This window comes from Amphiura filiformis, chromosome 13, assembly GCF_039555335.1.
Source record: "Amphiura filiformis chromosome 13, Afil_fr2py, whole genome shotgun sequence".
Lineage (NCBI taxonomy): Eukaryota > Metazoa > Echinodermata > Ophiuroidea > Amphilepidida > Amphiuridae > Amphiura > Amphiura filiformis.
In genome coordinates, this window is record NC_092640.1 from 1,040,688 (window position 1) to 1,062,910 (window position 22,223).

The 22,223-nt window shown below is 35.2% G+C and overlaps 1 protein-coding gene across 1 annotated transcript in view; it reads right to left on the reverse strand.

Annotated features, from left to right (window-relative positions):
- Positions 1–22,223, reverse strand: part of LOC140168760 (uncharacterized) — a 140,324-nt gene that overhangs the window by 112,421 nt on the left and 5,680 nt on the right. The window contains exons 5-10 of the mRNA XM_072192170.1: positions 21,006–21,134; positions 18,585–18,686; positions 16,044–16,214; positions 14,927–14,974; positions 12,431–12,475; positions 9,960–10,867 (exon numbers count right to left, since the gene is read on the reverse strand). Of these exons, the coding sequence (XP_072048271.1) occupies positions 9,960–10,867; positions 12,431–12,475; positions 14,927–14,974; positions 16,044–16,214; positions 18,585–18,686; positions 21,006–21,134 (1,403 nt within the window). The remainder of the gene's footprint in view (positions 1–9,959; positions 10,868–12,430; positions 12,476–14,926; positions 14,975–16,043; positions 16,215–18,584; positions 18,687–21,005; positions 21,135–22,223) is intronic.

Consider the following 22,223-nt stretch of genomic DNA (forward strand, 5'->3'; position numbering starts at 1 on the left):
CACATCGTATATGTACTAATGAGGGGATTTTTCTTTGTTAAGATTCTGAGTGTCTTACATTTAGCTGTATTGAAGCGCATTTGCCATTTTTCAGCCCAATTACAAAGAGATGTCAAGTCCTTCTGCAGAATATCTGTATCTTGAGATGTGTGAATGACTCTGTATAGAAGACAGTCGTCAGCGAAAAATCATATTTTTGCTAAACTATCGATGTGGTCTGCAATATCATTAATATATAGGAGGAACATTAAAGGGCCCAATACCGTTCCTTGAGGAACTCCTGATTTAACATTTGCCGGGTCCGATGTTTCACCGTCCACCACCACTCTTTGCGTTCTTGTTGTCAACCATTTGTTAATCCATGCCAGGAGGCTGCCGCGCACTCCATAAAAATCTAACTTCTGCAACAGCCTCTGGTGGGGTACAACATCGAATGCTTTCTGGAAATCTAAAATTTGGAGGTCAGTTTGGTGCTTTTGGTTTAAGTTGTGAGCAAGATCTTCAATTGTGATGAGTAGTTGTGATTCACATGAATGACCAGATCTGATGGGGGTTCCTTGGCAAAGGAAAAGGGGCTTGAAGAAGACACTTTCCCGTAGTGCAAGGTATACGGAGTACCTCCCCGATTCATATACAATATTAATGAAGCGCCATTGCCAAAGGAAAGAAGATGAAGAATTAAAGGGAAAAAAGGGACAAGAAACTACAGAAACTATAGAAATTGAGGAAGAGTGGTTTGTGAGAAGACTCTTTAAATAATTGTTAGAATATATGCATTCCCATTCCATATATATGGATAAAGTTCTGCTGAATGCCAGCTTATAACAAAAAATGCAGATGAAATTTTAGGCCTATATTGAACTTTTTTTGGAAGTAAATCTCCTAATGTGCACCAGGAGCACTGAATGTTCTGAGCGCTACGTTCTAAATGTAGCAGCGCTATATAAATATTTATAGTGTATGTATGTATGTATGAATGTATGTATGAATGTTGGCAATATCTCGCATTTCTTTATATAGGATGTCCCAAAAGAAACAGCTAGAACCCTTATTGCACCATCTTTTTCTTCTATTTTAGAAATGTTAATTAATTATATTTTGGTATTAAAAAACCTTTAATCATCAGCTTTAATAAACCGAAAAAAATATTTAAATCGGCTCACAACTTTTGAAGATATGCTCTTTTTAAGAAATGTACCCATTTTCACTCTGTTCATGGAGGAGTTTTTGGCTACTTCAAAGATTGAAAAGCAGTACACGTACCATGCATGAATATCAAACATTCCTCAATGATAACTTGATAAAATAACAACTTTATTTAGGGAATGGGCTTTACCGGTGGGCTAATGGGCTCTGAGTTTTGCTAAATGTTTTTGTGGGCAAAATGGATGTGGGATGGGATGACAAACTTGTATAATACCTACATTGATTGTACAAGTTTGGATATAATTTTGAGCAGTTTTGCAATTAATATACTTTGAATTAATTATTGTTTACAGTCTTGTATTTTACTCATAGTGATTTAAATTGGGGTGTGTTGATGTGTGATGGGTATAGGGGTGCGTGTCTGTACATATGATTTGATGGTGTGAGTTATGAGTATGCAATTGTATGCATGAGTGAAAGCTTTCAGAATTGTGTGAAACAAGTGTGAAAATATAATTCGACTTTATTGTGGTTTATCTGTTATGTACAATGTAATTTTAACATTGTTTTTGTATCTTTATATTAGGGATGCCCACTGTCAATACAGTTGCCACTAGAACGATTTTTCATTTACTGTGTGCGTGCACTCACACACGTATTGTCTATGGAGAAACTGATCGATACAAGAAATCCCAGGCCTGTTAAAGGGGCATTTCGTGATCCACAGCCTCATCCCCCCACTTTTCTCAAAAAAAGTTGAGATTTTTATATCAATGGAAACCTCTGGCTTCATAATGTTTATGTACAAAATATTTCTTGCAGATTAATTCGTTTAGTAAAGATATCGTGAAATTTGAATTTCGTTCTGGTGCACCAGAACGAAATTCCAACGTATTGTCTATGGAGCAGTGTAATACACATAATCATGCATAACTCGCAAACGCAATATCGGAATCAACTGAAATTTTGGGAATATGCTTTTTTCGTGGATATGTACTGAAAAATGTCATAAAAAGAGGATGCTAGGATCACGAAATACTCCTTTAAATGGTGTACAAACTTGTTTTGATCCAAATGTAGGCCTATATCAGGGTGTTTCAAGAAATTCCTGATTCCACCAGAAAACATTAACCAAACTTTTTCCTGATTGGTCAGTAATAGCGAGGACCTTCCTTCATGAAGAGATCAACTTTTTTTTAAAGAAAAATTTAATGAGATGAGAACTACAACAGGTTGAAGTGACACCATTCCGTGCATCAGGTGTTCAAACGCAATTATCTCCGAATTTGGAGTGATTCAGACAAGCAAACTTACATAGTCATAAAATGTAACTATTTTTGAAGACAAAATGTACAGGATGTTAAGAAATTAAAGAATGTTTAAGCCTGCCGAAACCCATCTCAAATTATGCACTCCTAACCACCATGTCCATTTTAGATATGCTACATCATGGCTCATGCACACACAGTATTGCTCAATGTAGTAAAGATAACCTTTGAGTTGGAGCAAATTTCTCAAAATTGTTAGTGATTAACCCTAACCCCCCAAAATCTTACAAAATCTTACGATGAAAAAATCTGCGCATGCATGAATCCCAGGGTCTGCGATGATGCAATCACCCCAAGTGTTATATGCGCACGGAATTGCTGGCCGGGCAGCAATAACCCGTGTAGCTACCGGTCCGTGATCGTGTGCTTGGCATGCGAGGGGTCAAAGGTTCGAATCCCGGGGGTGCCAAATCAAAAATTCTTCTTCTCCTTGACTTTTTCGGATCTTCTTTGACTTCCGATCCCAAAAAGCAGGGTCCAGTGTTAGGGTTAATGTTACCAAACTTATATCATGATGAAATATAATCATTTTTGAAGATAAAATGTGCTGACATTAAAAGATTGAACAATGTTTAAGACATTTGAAAAAAGGCACTTATTGTTCAGCTCCTCTATGGAGATATTTTCCATGGCAGCCATCTATGATCATACTTGAGGTTCCACCAAACAAACCATGGGTTTTGAGGTCTTATATTTTTGTTGTATGTCAATCTTATTTCATGTGGTTATAAGCAAATATAAATGTTCCAGATAACGCTAGTTAATAAATACATTAAGAAAAAGTACCTTAAAGTTGCACTTTCTGTTAGTATTCCTTTTTGGACTTTAACTTTTTAACATGTTCTAGCAGCCCTATATAAAAGCATGACACTCGAAAGGCCATATCTCTGGAATGAAACGTCCGATTAAAATTATTTAAACGCCAAAATGTTTCTTTCATCAATTCCCAGCCAATAAGTAAAGTCTGAATCAATTTAAAAGTACTTCAATTTTTAGTGGACATGCCTATTTATATATTCAGTTTTCATGTTATGTAATTTTACATCCTTCAACTTTAAGAGATTTAAAACTACGGTGTTCAAAAAACAAAGTCCATACTCATGCATGCAACAAATTTGAGATATTGCCAACATATATATCCTATATACATATATCCTAGAGCACACATGAGGCAAGTTGCTTTCAAATAAAAATTCCTTTTAAAAAGGAATGGGGCATCCAACGAAAAATTGCATCTGATGGACTGATATAGTAGACGTTTGGATGTAATTTTCTTTGAAGTAAACAATGAGATTGTTAAACGTAGGGCTTATCTATTGCACTGGGAAAGGTGTAGAATGCAATACAAAATGATTGGTTGCAAATACAACTTGTAAAGCTTTGTTTGCCATTTGGGTTATTACAGTTTACAAATGCTATAATTTTTGAGGTTGTTTCTAGCAGAACTATTTTATTAAGAACATAGACTTGCATATTTAATTCTTATGGATTGTTTCCAAATAGGGATATTTATTTCCAATGATCTATTGCGTCAGAAACGAAGACAGCAATAAAGAATTAGAACAAGTGTTATCTAGTTATTGCTTTTTTAAAAATTAAATACTGAAAAGGATATGAATATAGACATGTAGATGACAATGTTTTATACAAGACATACTAGTCCTACAACAAGATAACATAACATGATTATTGAAATAAATGGGCATCTAATTATGTAAAGGCTTTGTTTAATTTGACACTTTTCAAGACCCGAAAATTGTGATTTGATTTTATATACACACATATATGTCGTTTAGTCTTCAATTGGCAGTTTTATAGATTGATGAACTATATAATACTGCACCCAAAAAGTATCTGAACACTTAAACAAAAGGTATTTCTTAAAGACACTAAAACTAAATTACAAAATAAAGTAATCAATAGATAGAGAATTTTGTTCTGCGTATTTTGATACCTCATTCCGTATGATAAACTTTATTTTCCTAACCTAGAGCAATTTGAATAGAAAAGAGCTTTTCAAAAATGACAAAAATTTGCATTGACTTTTCCTTCGAAGCATACAGATATTGATAACTGTTCATCCGTTAGGCATTATTGGGAGGAAGTATCTAAATTTGTCACTTTTGAAACTGGACCATTTGTCATTCAACCCTCCCTACCCCCCATAGTGTAGGGGAAAGTGGGGTAATCCCGGGCACCTTTCGTTAAGGCTACACAGGTACAAGATTAAATAAAGTTCATCAGTAAAAATCATATCAATGCAAGGTAGGAGTAATACTCTAACTAGTAACAAGTTTTTAATAACTCAACATCTATAGTTTCATAAGTTATAATTAAAAAAACAAAATGGTAAAAAATGATGGGGTAATGCCGGACACGGGGTAATCCCGGACTAATGATTGCTGCTAAGAGGGAAAGTGGAGTAGGATGATAATCCCCCAGAATGTATTAGGTACTTCTGTTACCTCAAGCATACAAATGGGGGCTGTCGTTGTTGTCTATATTTTCGAAATAGCAAGTGTCCGGCATTACCCTATCTGTATAGAGACGCATGTGTGTCCGGGATTACCCCTCACGGTCCCGAATTAATTTTTCAGTGCTTGTTCTACTAATCCATTTTTAAGATACCAAAATTCATACATCCAGCTAACAATCAAGTATCAAACATAATTCTCATCCATACTTCATCTGTGTCCCTTGTCGCATTAACTGTCACCCAGCTAATAAATCACTTTTCAGATAAAAAGTCAAAAATGACCATTTCTGTTTTTTCGTAATTTTCACAAAGAAAGACGAGACCCAAAGTGCTGGTAGTAGTACACGTGAGGTACACCTTGAGGTAGCTAATACCCTAAGGTAGTATAATAGTGCCACCCTTCTCCGTTTAGCTGCGTGTCCGGGATTCCCCACAGTCCGGTATTACCCCACTTTCCCCTAAGTTGAAAATTAGACTGGTAAACACACAATTTCACCTTTATTTTGGGCAAAAATAGTGTAAAATTGAAGATTGACCTGGTAAATACAATTTTTGTTTATAAAGGCCACACTGATTTAGACAATAATAACTGTGCACTGTCAGTTTTGAGGTCAATGCGGGAAATCGGAGGGGTTCATTTTGAGCTGAAGTGGCAAAATAACTGAGGCCCAGCACAAACCCTGACATGCAATGACCATAAAACATATGATGCAAAGTTATTGTCATTCATTTTACAAAATATTGTTTCATGAAAATAACAGAATTCCATCAACTGTTTTAAGAAATATGTGAGCTTACTCGTGGTGATTACGCACACTTGTTTTGCGCGTTTAAAAATGATATGCAAACGCAGGTTAATTATGTGAAACACTGGAACAATTCTGCACTTCCTGGTCAATTGTATATTCATATATATACGCTATGTAACAGCGTGTGATTGGTCGAGATCCAGGAATAAACAGCGTTTATGCCCAGTGTCCTGGACGTGAGATCGTCGGGTAGGGAAAATGAAGGAAAATCATGGTTTTTATTAATGTTACTTGTAATTTTTTGTTATTAATATGATCAAATAAGAATCACAAAATGTGACCATCTGCCAATGAAGCCAGCCGTGAAGTGGTCGGTTTTGATGTGATGGGTCACAAATGTTCTGGTATGTATGAACGGGAAGAAACGGCCCCTCGGGCGTAAACAACCGTTTAGTCATGAAAATATATGAATGAACCCCTAATTTATTTTTACAATAAAATATGATTGGATCACACACATTGCGTATATTCATGAGGTTATTAATTTATGCTCATTACTTTCATTAAGATGATACTATGTCGAATATAAACTTGAAACTTCATGCCATGAGAAAAAAAAAGCTAGTGTTAATCATAAACTTAAAATAAAAAGGCGTAGATCCTGGGGGATGGGGGGATAAATCCCTCAATATTTTGCCAGGGGATGGTCCATACAATCATCCCCCCAATGTTGACGCCTGATAATGGGTTTCTGACCAAATCAACCTCGCATTTATTCTATTTTTACACCATATTTCATCAGTTTAGCTTCAAAATAGCAACATTTTTCGCGCGCTTCACGCAAAATTGAAACAAAAACTTATTCTGTCGCCAAAAGGTGCTGGATTGACTATACTTGAAATCCCAACTCCATCCCACCCAATGTCAAAAAGAAATCTACGCCACTGTAAAATATTATTTTTCTAGTTATTATAAAGCTGTTTTTAAATATATATAGAGCCAATCTTACATGTATGTAATTCATATTTTAATTAAAACCCTAAAATGGGTTAAGGTTAGGGTTAGGGATTTGGTCTTCTATTCTAATTTGTATTTAATGTTCTTTAAATAACTCTTGCTGAGAACACTGCATGAATTTGAAGCTCCAGTGTCTATTTCAAACTGGGTTTCTTCCTGGTTCTCTATTAACATTGTTGCTATGATACTTCTCTCCATCTTATTTATTTCAACAATTATCTTATTAACTTTGTCATAACTTTGTCAATACGAAACATGACAAACATATTTCTGCCAATGATCCCATGTTGACATTGGCTAAATAAGCTGTATTCTTCCCTTAAAAGGTGCCACTTCTTGTCCACCATTTTGTTTTCTCAGACGACTTGCCCTTTTAAGGTCATTTAGTAGACTTGCTTACCAGTCATTTCTATTATCCTAACTACAGATCGCACATTGAAGAGTGAAGTTCGACGTGGTGCAAAAATTCTTGCCTTACATATTTTGGTTCATTGATATTCATGCTTCAGCCGGGCGGTTACATCCTCAACCACTCAACAGTGTGCATATACCACTTCTAGCTGTCTCTGGGATAATAATTCTATTTGGTGGACTCATCTGTTTTATTCACCTTTAGTCTATCATGTGAACTGCTTTCTGTGCATGACAAACACAAATACTAAAAAGGTGCTTCTTCTTGCATTTGGTACAGCTGGGCATGCTTCTTTACCTTTTTTGTGTTCTTTTCCACAGTACATGGAATTTGTTCTGCTCTTGCCTTTCGTCTAGCTTTGTGGTATCTGGGATACTGGTACTGCTGTTTTTTGTATCCGGGCTTGCATTTGTTGTTTCTTCTTACATAATGTATTGCTATTCACTTCTGCTCACCTTAGTTTTTAACTACTGGGTTGATGCCTCACTTATCTTAAGGGATCTGGAATGAGCGTTTATGGCGTTTCGACAGTATTTTTTATGGAACATGAGAGCACCTCAGACCTATCGAATTGCATTCTGAATACGAAGCATGTCTTTCTGATATCAAATAATTTTCATTTTGAAAATCATGATATAATACAAATTTTATGACAAATTATAAAAATTTGATATTTTTCAAATTTTTAATATATAACAGTCCTCGAAGTAAATTTTATAAATCTAATGATATATTCTTAAAGTGTATGTAGCTGGGAGGAAAAGCCGACGATCAATTGAAAATTTTGACCTTTCATATTGAAGATATGGATTTTTTCCCAAAAAGACCTAATTTTTTTTGGTGTTTTGGGAAAAAATCCATATCTTCAATACGAAAGGTCAAAATTTTCAATTGATCGTCGGCTTTTCATCCCACCTACATACACGTTAAGTATAAATCATCAGATTTATAAAGTTTACTTCGAGTACTGTTAAATATCAAAAATATAAATTTTTAACGATTTGCCCTAAAATGTGCATTACATTGCGAATTTCAAAAATCAAAATTATTTGATATCAGAATGACATTCTTCGTATTCAGAATGCAATTCGATATGTCTGATGTGCTCTAATGTCCCAAAATAAATACTGTCCAAACGTTCATACCCCTTCCCTTAAGTGTATCTATGGCTATCTTAAGTGAGCACTCTTCTTCTTTTCGGAACAGTCTGGCTCTGGCTGAACCATCTTTACATCCCAGGATCAGAATGTCTCTCCTCTTCATCTTCAAACTTGCAGTTAATGGCCATGAAGTACATTGTGTTTTACGACAAAATTATCTTCCCAAGCTTTCTTTGGCATCTGGCATCTTGTCATCCGACTATTTCAAACCAAGAATGATTCTCTTTCAAGCTGGTCCCATCAACATTTTTAGCATGGTGCGGCTCCTTGTACAGTTGCATTCTTTTTGTCTGATTCTGTAGCTGTAGCATAATCATTATAGGTGTCTTACATTTTCCTCTGTGTTGGCTTTGCAGATCATATCGTCGGACGCATCACATACTGGTCTATCTCGAAAAACACGCATTTCGAGAAAATCGCAATTGAAAATCTTCGTATTAAGTTAACCTTTCCATAATTTATTTAGACTATGGATTTTAATGAAAGTGGTTTTAAATTAAAGTATATACTTAACAGATTTATTTAAGTGGAATCTTGAATTATATGTACCTTTGCAATATTGCTTAAAAGTACACTAAAGTTGTAGTTCTGTATGTGAAATAGTTAATTTCCTGATATCGTATTTAAAGTGCATTTCATACTGGTCTATCTTGGGGGCTATCTCGATTTCGCGAACAATGACGTGATTTTAGACGCATCACATACTGGTCTATCTCGAGATAGACCAGTATGTAATGCACTTTCAATACGATATCGGGAAATTAACGATTTCACATACAGAACTACAACTTTAGTATAGTTTTAAGTAATATTACATACGTAAATATAATAAAAGATTCCACTTAAATAAATCTGTTAAGTATATGCTTTAATTTAAAACCACTTTCATGAAAATCCATAGTCTAATTAAATTATAGAAAGGTAAACTTAATACGAAGATTTTCAATTGAGATTTTCTATAAATGCGTGTTTTTTTTTTGATAGATCAGTATGTGAAAAACGTATTTTTAAAAAAATCAGAGATAGTTTAAATTTAACATTTTATTACTAATTATCTAGGAAAAATTGAGGTCTGTAATTTGTTGTATTGGAAGAGCTTCGTAAAAAAGAACTATATACCAATTTTCTCAAAAAAGTCAAAAAATCAAGATAGACCAGTATGTGATGCACCCGACGAATTATGCTGTGGACATATGGCAACTGGAACTCTGTCTTGACTTGCTTGCACTTGTTGCCGAAGCACTCATGATTTGGACCAAATCAATATAAGGACGGATATGCACTTACTTTCGCCGAAGCGCCTTGTGTTCTTTTAACATCAAGTAAAATGCCGAATACGCACTTGAGTTTGACTTATAAGTCAAGAAAACGTTGAAACACACTTACTTTTGCCTAAGCGCCTTGAGTTCTTTTAACATCAAGATAAATGCTGAATACTCACTTGAATTTGTGTCTAAAATGTGGAGATGTCCTTAGAGACATGCTTTTGGTGTCTTCCTGGGGAAGCAATACTGAAACGGCTTCACAGGACTTGCCTTGCTAAGGCATCATTTTACATTCATGACAAAGTATTCAGACTCATACGCACACAAAAGTACCCATACTCATGAAAATTAACCAGCTTGCAAGTCAGGATAGAGAGAACAATCTTAAAAGTTCATGTAGACTTACCTTACTCAATCCTGTTGATGACTTTTCATGCATTATATTGGTCATGCGATCATACAAGTCTGCGATTCGTTCTGGGATTCCATCCTTGCCTTTTGTTTGGGTCCAATACCAACTTAGAAGTAAAACTACTAGAGGTGTGTGGGTATCTATAGTCAATTTGTTGCTATCAATGTACTCCAGCAAAGATTTCCCGAGACTTTTGGTTTCTTCATTCATCCCAAAGAGCTTATCTATATACTCTTTGACATCATTCCTGGTCATCTTCTTCAGTTCTAATCGCTTGTATCCAGGGACTTTCTTCAGGATTTCGTCTTCTCTCCAAGGTCTTGTCGTAACAAGTAGCCGGCATTCCGTCAAGACATCATTTTTCATGATTTCGACAACACCAATATCATCATCCCGTAAGAAAATGTCCTTAGGGGCTTCATCGAGTCCGTCAAAAATGAAAAATATGGACTTCTTATCAGATTGAATAACTTTGCTAATTTCGTAATCACTGATTTCAATGTTTTTAAGCAGCTTTTTACGAATTTCTTCTTCAATGCGGACTTTGCGGTTAACCGATGCTAGTTCTAAAATAAAAAGCAGCCGAATGTCATTCAGAGTTTTCCCACAGCACCAGTCGTGAGCTAGTTTCGCGCAGAAAGATGACTTTCCCTGACCAGGACTTCCAACTAAGAGAAAACGCCTGTGGTCTTTATCTTCTTCAATTGTGAACAAATCCTGATAAGATTTCAAGCTCTCTCTTATTGGTGTTAGTCCAGACTCAACGATGCGATCTATGGTAACAGGTATATAAACGGTGTCAAAGTCTATACATTCACCAGTCTGCCAAGGGTAAATTTGCTTCTTGCAAATAGTGTTCTTGTAGTGCTTTCTCAGTTCTATTGCTATCTTCTCTGTCAAACCTACAAGAATGAAATTGACATTAATATCTGTATGAATTATTTTCATTAAATTTTGTTGGCTTCAGGCAGGGGGGATCAACACAAATGACCTTACCAGTATACATGTATATGCTCCCCCGCAAAGACCGTTGTTTTGGACCGTGCAGCTCTAAAAGTCTCTTGACTTTTACCAAAACATAGCACGTAAAGACCCCTGATTTTGATCATTTCAACTCTAAAAGACCCATAAATTGCCCATTCCTTACATTTGTGGAGTTTTCCAGACATTTTCACAACCAGAGAGCCAAGAAAGATCCTTGATTTGGACCGTTCGCAGCTCCAATATACCCTTTTACAGTACGGCGTCAGCTAGACTATGCCATAGTCGAATTTTATTAAAAATATGTTATTATATAGTCATGATGAACCCATTTCGTTGAACTCAAAATTATACTGATGTTTATTAAAATTAAAGTATTCAATAGTAAAATGGTCATAAGAGTTAAAAATATCAGATGATTAGTGACAATAAAAGTAATTGAATGCAACATTATCTTGCATAATTACAATGGCTCACTTTAATACTGAACAATTCTGATTTTGGAATCTACCAGTTTATTGATAGGGAACCCCGAAAATCTGACTATGGACTTTGAATTTTAAGCAGAACTTTACCCCGGGACTTTGCTCTCTAAAAACACACTGTCAAGCACACTTGTTTATCAGTCCATTAACCACAAGTACTAAGCATGGTATAGTACAAGACGCGCTAGATGTTTGATGAGAGATTAACTTTCGCGTCAACACAAAAGCGCCGCAAATACCACAGATAGTTGTGTACGGTGTAGTTAATGGTAATGGCACGGGCCCGGAAGATTTAAACCATAGCGAGATATGGGCGACCAATCAGAAGGCAGATCCATTTAAAGATGCATTACATCATGGCCAATTTCTCTCAATAACTCTCCACAGAGTCCCGTGTTAAAATCTTAACCGCAAGGCAAAGTCAGTAGTCCACTTGGGAAGCTAACAAACAGAGGGAGTGCGGTGACTGAAAAGATCAGATACAGATGTGAAAATCTATCAGTTGCACACAAATCAATATAAATGCTTAAATGTAATAGCCAGAGTATGCAAAATGGGCAAGTGGACTACGGAGAAGTCTAGGCGTCAGCTCACAAAGACCCACCATCTCCGAATTCCGAGGGAACATACCCACCAAAAAATTATATTATTATTTTTATTTCCTTTCCTTTCTTTTTTAAAAGAAAAAGAAATATTCTTTGTTGTTAGTACTGTATAAATATGCACTCATTATGTAAACACATTGATTTGGGTATAACATATTGTAAACTTGCCCATTTTTGTGCGCTTTGCACAAAATGAACACAATGTGTATTAACTTTCACCTCAAACATCCAGTAAGGTCTGAAATAATGCTCACTGGGCATTTTTTTCGTAAGTTATATTTCAATAAGATCACATGGTCAATAAGATATCACTTTTGCAACAGCAACAGTATTGTGGGTGTGTGGGGTGGGTGTGTGTTTGTGTTGTGTATGGGGGTGCACAGTCACATCTTACCTTCATTGATTTCTGGATCATGATCAGTTTGTCTTGGTGATTTACCTGTATAAATATTAGGGAGAAAAGTCATTCCTTGAAATGGAGGTTCAATTCCAAGTTCTAGATTGCAAATTCACTACATAATTTCACTTTGATGTCTAAAGAGAAAGATTAACCCAATAGTATTAGTATGACGTCATAATGTGAGTGTGACCTCGGAAAAGTGAGACATTCTGGCTATTTACAAACACTAACTAGGAGAAACAATAGAATAAGCGACATTTCTTTTACGGCTGTACCTCCAAGTCTAGGCACGCATAAACTATAGGAGAATTACCGACAGATGCTTGCATATTAATAAAAAGTTAATGGGGGTTGACATCCTTGTTTGCCTGTGCTTACACGTTGGGGTGTATGTGTGAGGTGGTGTGTGTGTGCGTTTGCTTTCACAGACAAACGTGGACCCACCTATGGCATTTCACTCATAAAGGGCGGACCCATGGAAACTGAAGACGTCCATAGTCGTAAGAGAGCGACAGAGTGTGCTAGATGCCGTAATATTGCATATAGGTCCCCCATCTTAGGTGCAATACCAGGTCCACAATTTGGTGGTAAATATCATATCATCGTTGGGCAGAGCTCCTGATTATCTTTGTTCCAAATTTTCATTTACCAAATCCACACATGATGATGACCCCAGAGGTACTTCCTCCAATTCACTTGTTGTTCCTCAATTTAACAATAACTCTGGTAAGAGATTGTTTCAGGCGAGAGCAGCAAATCTGTGGAATAGTTCTGTTGATGTTGACACTCGCACTAATTATATTTCCTTGAGCCTAAGTGAATTTAAATCAAGAGCTCTCAAAATCCACACTGTTCATTGATATTCATATTTTTCATGATTCTTGTAATTTCTTTATAATATGGTATTGCATATTTTTCTTGTAATATTTGTGTAATAAATGTATTTAAGGGGGTACTACACCCATTGCATTTTTTTGTGCATTTTTTTGCATTTTGTGAAGAAATGAGAAAAAGAAATTGGACAAAGTGGTATGCAAAATGAAGGGGCAAATCTTCTTGTTCAATTGGTGGCATCAGTATCAATGACGCGTACATGCTTCTAATGGTATAAGCCAAAAAGTGGTACATCACTGATGTTTTAAATTCACTTCATTTTGGAAAGCTTACTATCAACGGATTTCGTTAAAATTTTGGATATGTGTTGCTAACACATTAGGGAAATAATGTTGATATGTAAAATGGGAATAAGTGGTCCCTGATTTCTTTTATGACTTCATGAACTTGGTGCTCCACAACTATCAAAAAATGAACCGGTTAAAATGCTTCTATTTTCAATGTTGAGCTATATTTTGTATTTTGAACTTGCGACACTATGTCACTGAAACTTAATTAAGCCATAGGTAACAGGTTACCACAACCACACTACAGCAATGTTGAAAAAGATTGTATTTTTTGTCACCTATACCACCATATTAGGTAGTTTTCCGTAAGCTTCATTTTTGTGATTTTGGTAACTATTTTATATTTATTTGCCCAATCCATCTCAACTAGGCAATCTAAATTGTACTCACCATTTACATCCCAAGGTATTTTAGTATACCCACCTCTCCCAGTAACAGACAAAATATCAAAATTGATGCCTCATTATGACATGTATGATATCACAGACTATCACATGTATTCAAAATTGATGCCTGAATTTGACCTGAACCAATTGACCTATAACCTGACCTTTGATGACCTTATAGCCTTTTTTAATCTCTTTTCCTAACAACACATTATAGAAGATACATACATGGTGTAGTATTAAATTGTCTATGTGGAAGAGATTAGGCCTATTTAATTTATTCAGTGTTATAATCAGTGAGTACATTTCTATAGATAGTATAACAAAGGATTTAATGTATTCTATTCATGTATTCTACTTGGACATGTTCAATAGAATAAATTATGGTTTGTTATGAAACACACATCTCAGTTACCAGGATACAGTAAACAAAAAAATATATAGGGCTAAAATGATTTTCTAAAATGATTTAAAACCACTTTGTACGTAGAGATATTTTATAAGTTCAGGACATGAGATGATGAACATATATATATACTTCATAAATTTGCAACAAAAAAAAGAAGATGGGTACTGATGAAAATCAGGGTATTATATCGCCTTAAGTGAATTACACCTGTACATGTATGTCACAGGGCCTCCAAGAATAGCAGTGCTTTTACACTGAAGGAGCTACCCTGTATAAAGAAAGTTGAAATAAATAAACCTCCTATGGCCCATGTTCAGGGCCAAATACACAAAGGAGGTTTTTCCTGCCCAACAACGATATCTTCCCACAAAGTCCATGCTTTCAGAAGTGAAATGTTAGTATGTAGAGGTCCATGATTACGCTGTTAACTATATAGGATGATCATAGGGTCCATATTTGTCAGTGAATTGCATTTGCTAGTGGGGGTGCATGTTTTGTGCAATCTTGTTCTTACCTTCATTGTTTTCTGGATCATGATCAGTTTGTCTTGTTGGTGATTTACCTGTTTACAAACAAGGCAAAAAAAAGTATTTCCTTTAAAGCTTTACTTCCCAAGATCTAAGTTATAAGTTCACTTCTTAGTTCTAAGGAGAGGAAGGGCAGTGTTAAAACCTTTTATACAGCTTTTTCTTTGGCATAATTTTGTATAACACTTGTCCTATTGAGGCACAGTTTGAAACAGTGTTTTTATGAAGGGGTTGTTGCAATCCCCGTTGCAACCCTAGTCTGGATTGTCTATTAAATGCCCTATACTGTTATATTTGGTACCAATGTATACAATGGAGTCTCCTCTATATAGTAAGTACACAATAACCCGCTTAAGATGGCTGTGATGGCATAATGTGAGTGTACCCTCGCAAAATTGAAAAATCCCAGATATATACAGTATAAAGTATAATAGGTCAACAAACATGTGATTTTCACCAGACCTTATGAAATGGAAAGGACTATTTAAATTAAACCAACCCCCATTACACTCGAAGTTTGATGGTTGGCATTCCCGTTGGCATTACGCCAGGGTAGAGGACTGTGTTAAAACAATTAATCACTATAATGAATGCAAAGGATTGTCCTACGATTATGGCAAAGGATGACATGGGTAAAAAAAGAATATATCAAGACACAAATATGGTTGACTACATAAAGAAGGTTGGCCAGATTTCATCAGATGCTATTTCTACCTCGGTTTATTGACCTTGACCTTTACTCCCCATCTATGGAGTTTCATTCTGGTATTTCTGTCCTTTTTGATATGAGAGCCAATTAATGTATACTTGAATTTATAGAATACTGTGCAAATAAGAAGTTAATTAACCCACTTTCAACATATTATTCCGGATTACAAAATCCAAGTAAACATCTCTAAACCCTTATATTTAATATGGTCAATGAGAAATATATGGCATTGCCATTGATACCGAAATTTCATTTTGATGTAGAAAAGGGTAATCAGGTTGCTGATCGGTTCACCCTCTACTTCAAGGAAGGTTGAATCATACTACAGATAGCAGATACATGTAGTGGAGTACTCAAAATTACAATTATTGTCACTGTCCTTAGCAAATCTGTACCTTTGTTAAGTTGTTCTTTGATCTTTGGTAAATTTGTCATCATAGCTTCCTCAGTCTGCACATCATAATAGAGTAGAGAGTTAATCTGCAACCCGAGCCAACCATCAGGCGTATGATCATCATATTTTAATATGATAATGGGTCTCTTTAAAAAGAATGCGTACTGAGCTTCTGCATATAAGAAAACAAATTGTACAGAGTGAGCCATAAAAAGTGCAAAAGAAGCTTTTTTAAAAGTTTATCTGATTACCACTATGGGAGCCAGCACCAATGCCTTTGCATCAACCAGGGCTAACCTGACTAATGTTAATTCAATGCATTGAAATCGAATTGAATTGAAACAAATATTGGGCGATTTTCATTTCAATGCATTGGAATTGAATTGGAATCGAAATGAGTGGGCTTGGGCATGAATTGAATTGGATTGGAATTGAAATCATTGTGAGCAATGAAGAATTGAATTGGATTGGAATTGAAATCATGTTGAGTGATGAAGAATGAAGTGGAATTGAAATGAAATTCAGCTTTGATTTCAATTCACAAGCAGATGTCTGTGATTCCAGATCATTCCACCTGTAAAAAGTGCCCTTCCCCCGTTCTGAATTCTGATACACTTCCAGGTCTATTCACACAAGAGACACACATTAAAAATTTAGCATCAATAGATGGCACCATAATTATAATGACCATCCCTGTCTGGCCCAACATGCATTTTAATCAGGGAATTTTTGTAGGAGTCTGGGAGTGAGCTGACACTGCATGTGAGTGACAACTAAGTATTCTGGAAAGCTTTCATTTAAAAATGATAGCATAAAATACACATATATTGAAGAAAATTAAAAGTATGATATCATTTCTCAAACACAGGTATAGTTAAACTTTTTGAGACTTTTTTGGAGTTCTTCTTAATCTTTCTTTAGAAGAATATCTACTGTCTCTCTTGTCATGTGAGTATGCGACCCCCCCCCCCCACTTGCCAAAGATCTCAAACTTTTGGCACTAATCATAAAGCCCCTATTTTTCTCAAGCTCCTAATTTTTATGCTCAAAAGTCATTGTACATTTGAACAAATTGTGAGAAAACCATTAAAGAAAATGCTTATATCTTTGTAAAAGTACAAGGATTTTGGGTGTAAAATCTTACATTGTAGGTGGAGCAGGAGACAAGTAGGGGCTATAGTATCAAAACCTTGATTTTTGACATCTTTTGAGGTCAGTGTGGGGACAGGGTCCCATTATCGATCGTACCACACACCTTAAGTTTAGAAAATAATGTGCATGGTGGACAAGAAGTTAAGACAAATAATTATGAGGAAGTCAGTCACAAGAACTAAGAAGTTCCAAAGTTTCACAAAATAGGACCCAGAGGTCAAAAATCACTTGCATTATTTGAATGTGAAAAGTGATTTAACATAACAATAAAGTATCTTCTATTGAAATGCTGTTGTGACAAAAAGTGTACCGGTACTTGATTTTGACTTTGTGTTGCTGACTCAAGTGTTACAAAATTGGTAGAAAATTTAAAACATGCACTGCAAAAACAGTGTCTAGATATTAAACACCATTCTAGACACCATGTTGCCCTCGATTTGTAAACATGTCTAAATGCTAAACATGTTTAGTAATTTGATGCCTTGTGTTTAGATATTAAACACTTGATGTTTTGAAGTTTGACATTTGTTTTTAGATTTTACATGTGTTTACAAATCGAGGACAATCTCTAGACACAGATTTTGCAGTGTGCCTTTGGTCAATTAACACAAACTGCAACTGTATTGGAATTGGAATTGAAATGAATGCTCAGAATTGAATTGAAATTGATTAGCTGTTAATTTCTCTGCATTGGATTGGAATTGAATTGAAATGATTTTGAAATTGAAAAATTGAATTGGAATCGAATTGAATTATAGTCTGGGAGGGGGTGCAAAGGAAGCGCTGCTAGATCCCCATCTACACATTCATTAGTGACACAGGGGGAAAACAGTTGCCTGAAATGGCCAAACATTAAAAAAAAATAATAATAAAAGTTCTATAGACATGCTCAGAATTGACATGATGAGATTAGGCAATGATGTGGAATTTAATATCTTAGCATTTTTGTGCAGTTTTGTTAAATGTTTTGTAATGTTGTGCAATTTCAGGCACTTTCATCAATTTTAGCCAACATCGGACATACTCCATATCTGTTTGGCAAGATTTTGTTTATTTTCTGTTCTAACCCCCTTTTTGTTAATGCTTATGATACACGTTTTCCATGAAAAAACTTCTTTTATACCCTGGAAAGTGACATATTCTCAAGTTAGAAAACATTTACCAAATTCTGTGACCAATACGTGGAGCGCATTACTGTTAGGCATTTATATCTGTTTGTGTCAGATATAAATCCTGGGATATAACTACCTTGAAAACTGTCAGAAAACGTAAGCAGACCTATGGTTTTCTTAATAACTCGACTACATGTACATATTATGATATTATGTTAGATTTGTTCAGAACGACATCTATCAAAACGTGTTTGTCAGAGACATGTTATCATCATTACCTTTTTTGCAGTTGGCACTTTTTTGATACTTCTCTGAAACACAGATCAGAATTGCATAGGCTTTTTCAACTGCTTCAGACATTCTGTCATCCATGTTTCCAGCTGTATAGAAAGGTATCAATTGTTACTTTGGGTTAATCTATATGGTGCTGTGTGTTTAGGGTGTTGGGCGATTGAAAAAACCCTTAGGAAACAGTAGTGTAGCTAGAGGTTGTGGGCCCGGGGGCAAAGACACATATGGCGCCCCCAAGAAACAAATATGAACAAATACCACTAATTTGGTTATAATCAAGTTAATTTCTGTCTGATATATCATTTGACTTCAAATGATATCCAGAAGCGGAGTTACGGTTTGTTAAACTTTGCTCCTTCAGCAAAAGGGTACACTATTTCGGTGCTACATTATTTCTCTTTTTCCACATTGCTGGTATTAAATATCAAATGGTCATAATTGGCGGTCACTTCAAATCATCCCCAAGTCAACGAGGTTCAGGAATGTCCTCTCATTGTTAATTGTTGGTCAACCCACCACTTGAACAGGATTTAGTCGAAGACTTGTCACAAGTCTAAGCATTCAAAATATGTAGTATAGGCTATGAGCTTGCTCATAAATTTAATATTGTATGTTAAATTTGATAATTGGTCACAAAAGATTTTGATAATTGGTCGAAAAATTAGAATGCACAACCTGATATTAGTCTTAGTACAAGTCTGTACATCATATGCATGTTTTTAGCCCTTATTTCACGATGGGCGGTCATGACACTCTTCTCAATTATCAGGTTTATGAATGTGACCTTTTCATACTTCAGTGATTCAGTGGGACGCTGATATAAAGATGGGGTGGTACTCGTCTAGCTTGCTTGTTTAATAAACGAATAAACCAGCATCTCTAAATGGCAATTGTCCCTTACAAAGTAAATATATTGAAACAAAAACACTTTAATTTACAGTGAAGTCTAAGCAAAGTTTTTATATTTTTCACATTAACTGGAAAATGCATTAATTTCCTCATTTATAACCATTACTTTTCAATTTCTTTATAATCTGTATATAATATTTTGTTAGATAACAAAATACCATTTTAACATTATTTTATATTTTCCTTAAAAAAAGAGCCGACCCACTGTGGAGCAATTACAAAGCACATAATCATAGGATGTACAAATACACAGTAGTTGTATGAACATAAACTGTTTGTTCGCATAAAATACGTTTACAGGAAAGTCATTATAGTGCGTATTTCGGAAGTCATTATGTGGATGTCAACTGTTGTTTATTCATAACCTTATGATGCGTGTGAACCAATCATATTTTATTATCAGAAACATACGAAAGCAAAATAATCATTAGGTCATTAATATTTCAAAATTTACCACAAAGCGAGAAATTTTGCACATAAATAACCTGTGTTTGAGTATCGTTTCAAAACACGTAATCACCACGAGTAAGATGGCATACTTGTGGATCGCGTATTAATACGCATTAAAACAATGAACAGAAGATACATTTCAATAGTCTTTTAGAAAAAAGAAGTTATTTTCATGACACAAATTTGTAAAATGGCGCTAATGAATGACAATAATAACCTTGCACCATCTGTTTTACAGTCATTGCGTGATATTGGCAGAGCTTGTGTTTGGGCTCGGTATTTTTCTTGGGAGTGTCAGAAAATGACCTGATTCCAAAACCTACCCCTCCAATTTCACGCAATGACCTCAAAACAGATACCATGCAGTTTTGGCAAATAAACACATTTGATTGGGTCTCATGCGTCGCATATATTCACGAGGTTATGAATAATTGAATATCTGAGTGGAATAAGGGCCTAACTCCATTTTACAAAAATGAATTAATCATATTTTAAAAGACCTGTACCGTTGCCATATATCATTTCACATGTATGTTCATGTACCAGTACTCAAGGTCCTCTCAAGATGAAAACAGTCTGTCTCTTAAAACTTTTCCAAATATTGTGTTTTTTGTTAATTTCTCAAAAATGTTGATGGAGTTGGGTCCTTCTTCAATTTAGTTATTCAATTATTTATTATTATTATTATTATTATTATTATTATTATTATTATTATTATTATGGTGTCACAAAATGATTTGTACGTCAATACATACCATAACCATTTCAAAAGGCATTGTATTATCAGTAACATATTGAAGTTGAATGTCTACATTTACATGTTTAATTTATCAATCAAATGTTTATTGTAAGATATAAATCTTGTGTAGTGTGAACAGATATTGTATTGCTAATCATTATGGGACGGACTGTAACCAGTAATATCTAATTAAAGAGATGATAAATTCATACCCTATAACCCATGATGTCTGGTGCACTGAGAAATTAATATCCTTTTAACAACACTTTTTCAGAACAAAATCATAAAACATGCTTCACATTTTCCGTACCCATCTCGTCTAGGTCCATCCATACCCGATAACCACCTGCAATCAGTTCATCTCTCAGCTTTATCATTCTTTGTTGGCATGGATAGTGATCCTCTTCGGCTCCCCAGCTATATGATATCATCACATGGCCTAGGATAGTGTACAAAAATTACAAAATCGTTATTTATACTAAATGAAATGTTGCTGAAGATTTGCCAGTGATACAGGAGGTATCAAAATGATTAGTACCCATCAATTTTGATGTTTATTAAACAGCCTGCATCTTCCAAATCTAACATTGGACACTCTTGAAATGTCCAGAATATGTAGTTTATGACTTGTTACACAATTTATCTATAAATTATGTGGATCATGTGTTGAATTTTTTATGCGTCAGATTCATCCATTATCAATGGATACTAATGGGTACCAATCATTTTGATATACTTGTGTATACATATATATAAGAAAAAAAAACCCAAAACAACAACTTGAGAACCAATGTCAGACAAACGTGCAGTGGCGTAGCTGGGATTTTTTCCGGGGGGGGTTGCAAGAAATCCAGCAAACAAAAATGGGGGTAAGAAATCCAGCAAAAAAAAACATTTTCAAATATATCAAAGAAAAATAAAAAACAAAGGAAATAAGTTTAAATGTGTCAATACATGTGGCACAAGAGGGAAAATGGTAAACTGGGTTATTACTTTTCAAAGAAATTGCGCGCTCCACAAGAAAAATTTGCTTTTTTTTATTAGTAATTTGGTCTTAATAGAAATGAATTTTGGCCATAATTATTACTAATTTCCTGGTTAAAGTGCGCGCGAAGCGCGCTAAAAATTTCCAATTTCAGATAATTTTAGCACAAAATGAAGGTAAATTTTACGTAAAGGCCAGTGCACGCGAAGCGCGCAAAATTTTGCAATGTTACCATATTTCGGTCCAAAACATGGTGTTTTGGAGAACATACCTTAGACTATTTTAGGGCCTGGACCCGTACCCTTCTGGTCTAATGGTAAATCCGGCCCTAAGTTTGAAATAGCTCAATGGTAAATGACTAAATCGGCCAATTTTGTGTCGATACTTAAAATGTTCGGTTGGGGCATGCAATACAAGAAACATGTCGGACACAGCCTTCTTGACCACCTTTTTCGACTTTTCTTTTTGGGTTGGCCCTTTTATTGTTTTATTTGTTTTAGGCAATATACTGCTCCTATAGGTGCTTTTGTGCAATTAGAAATT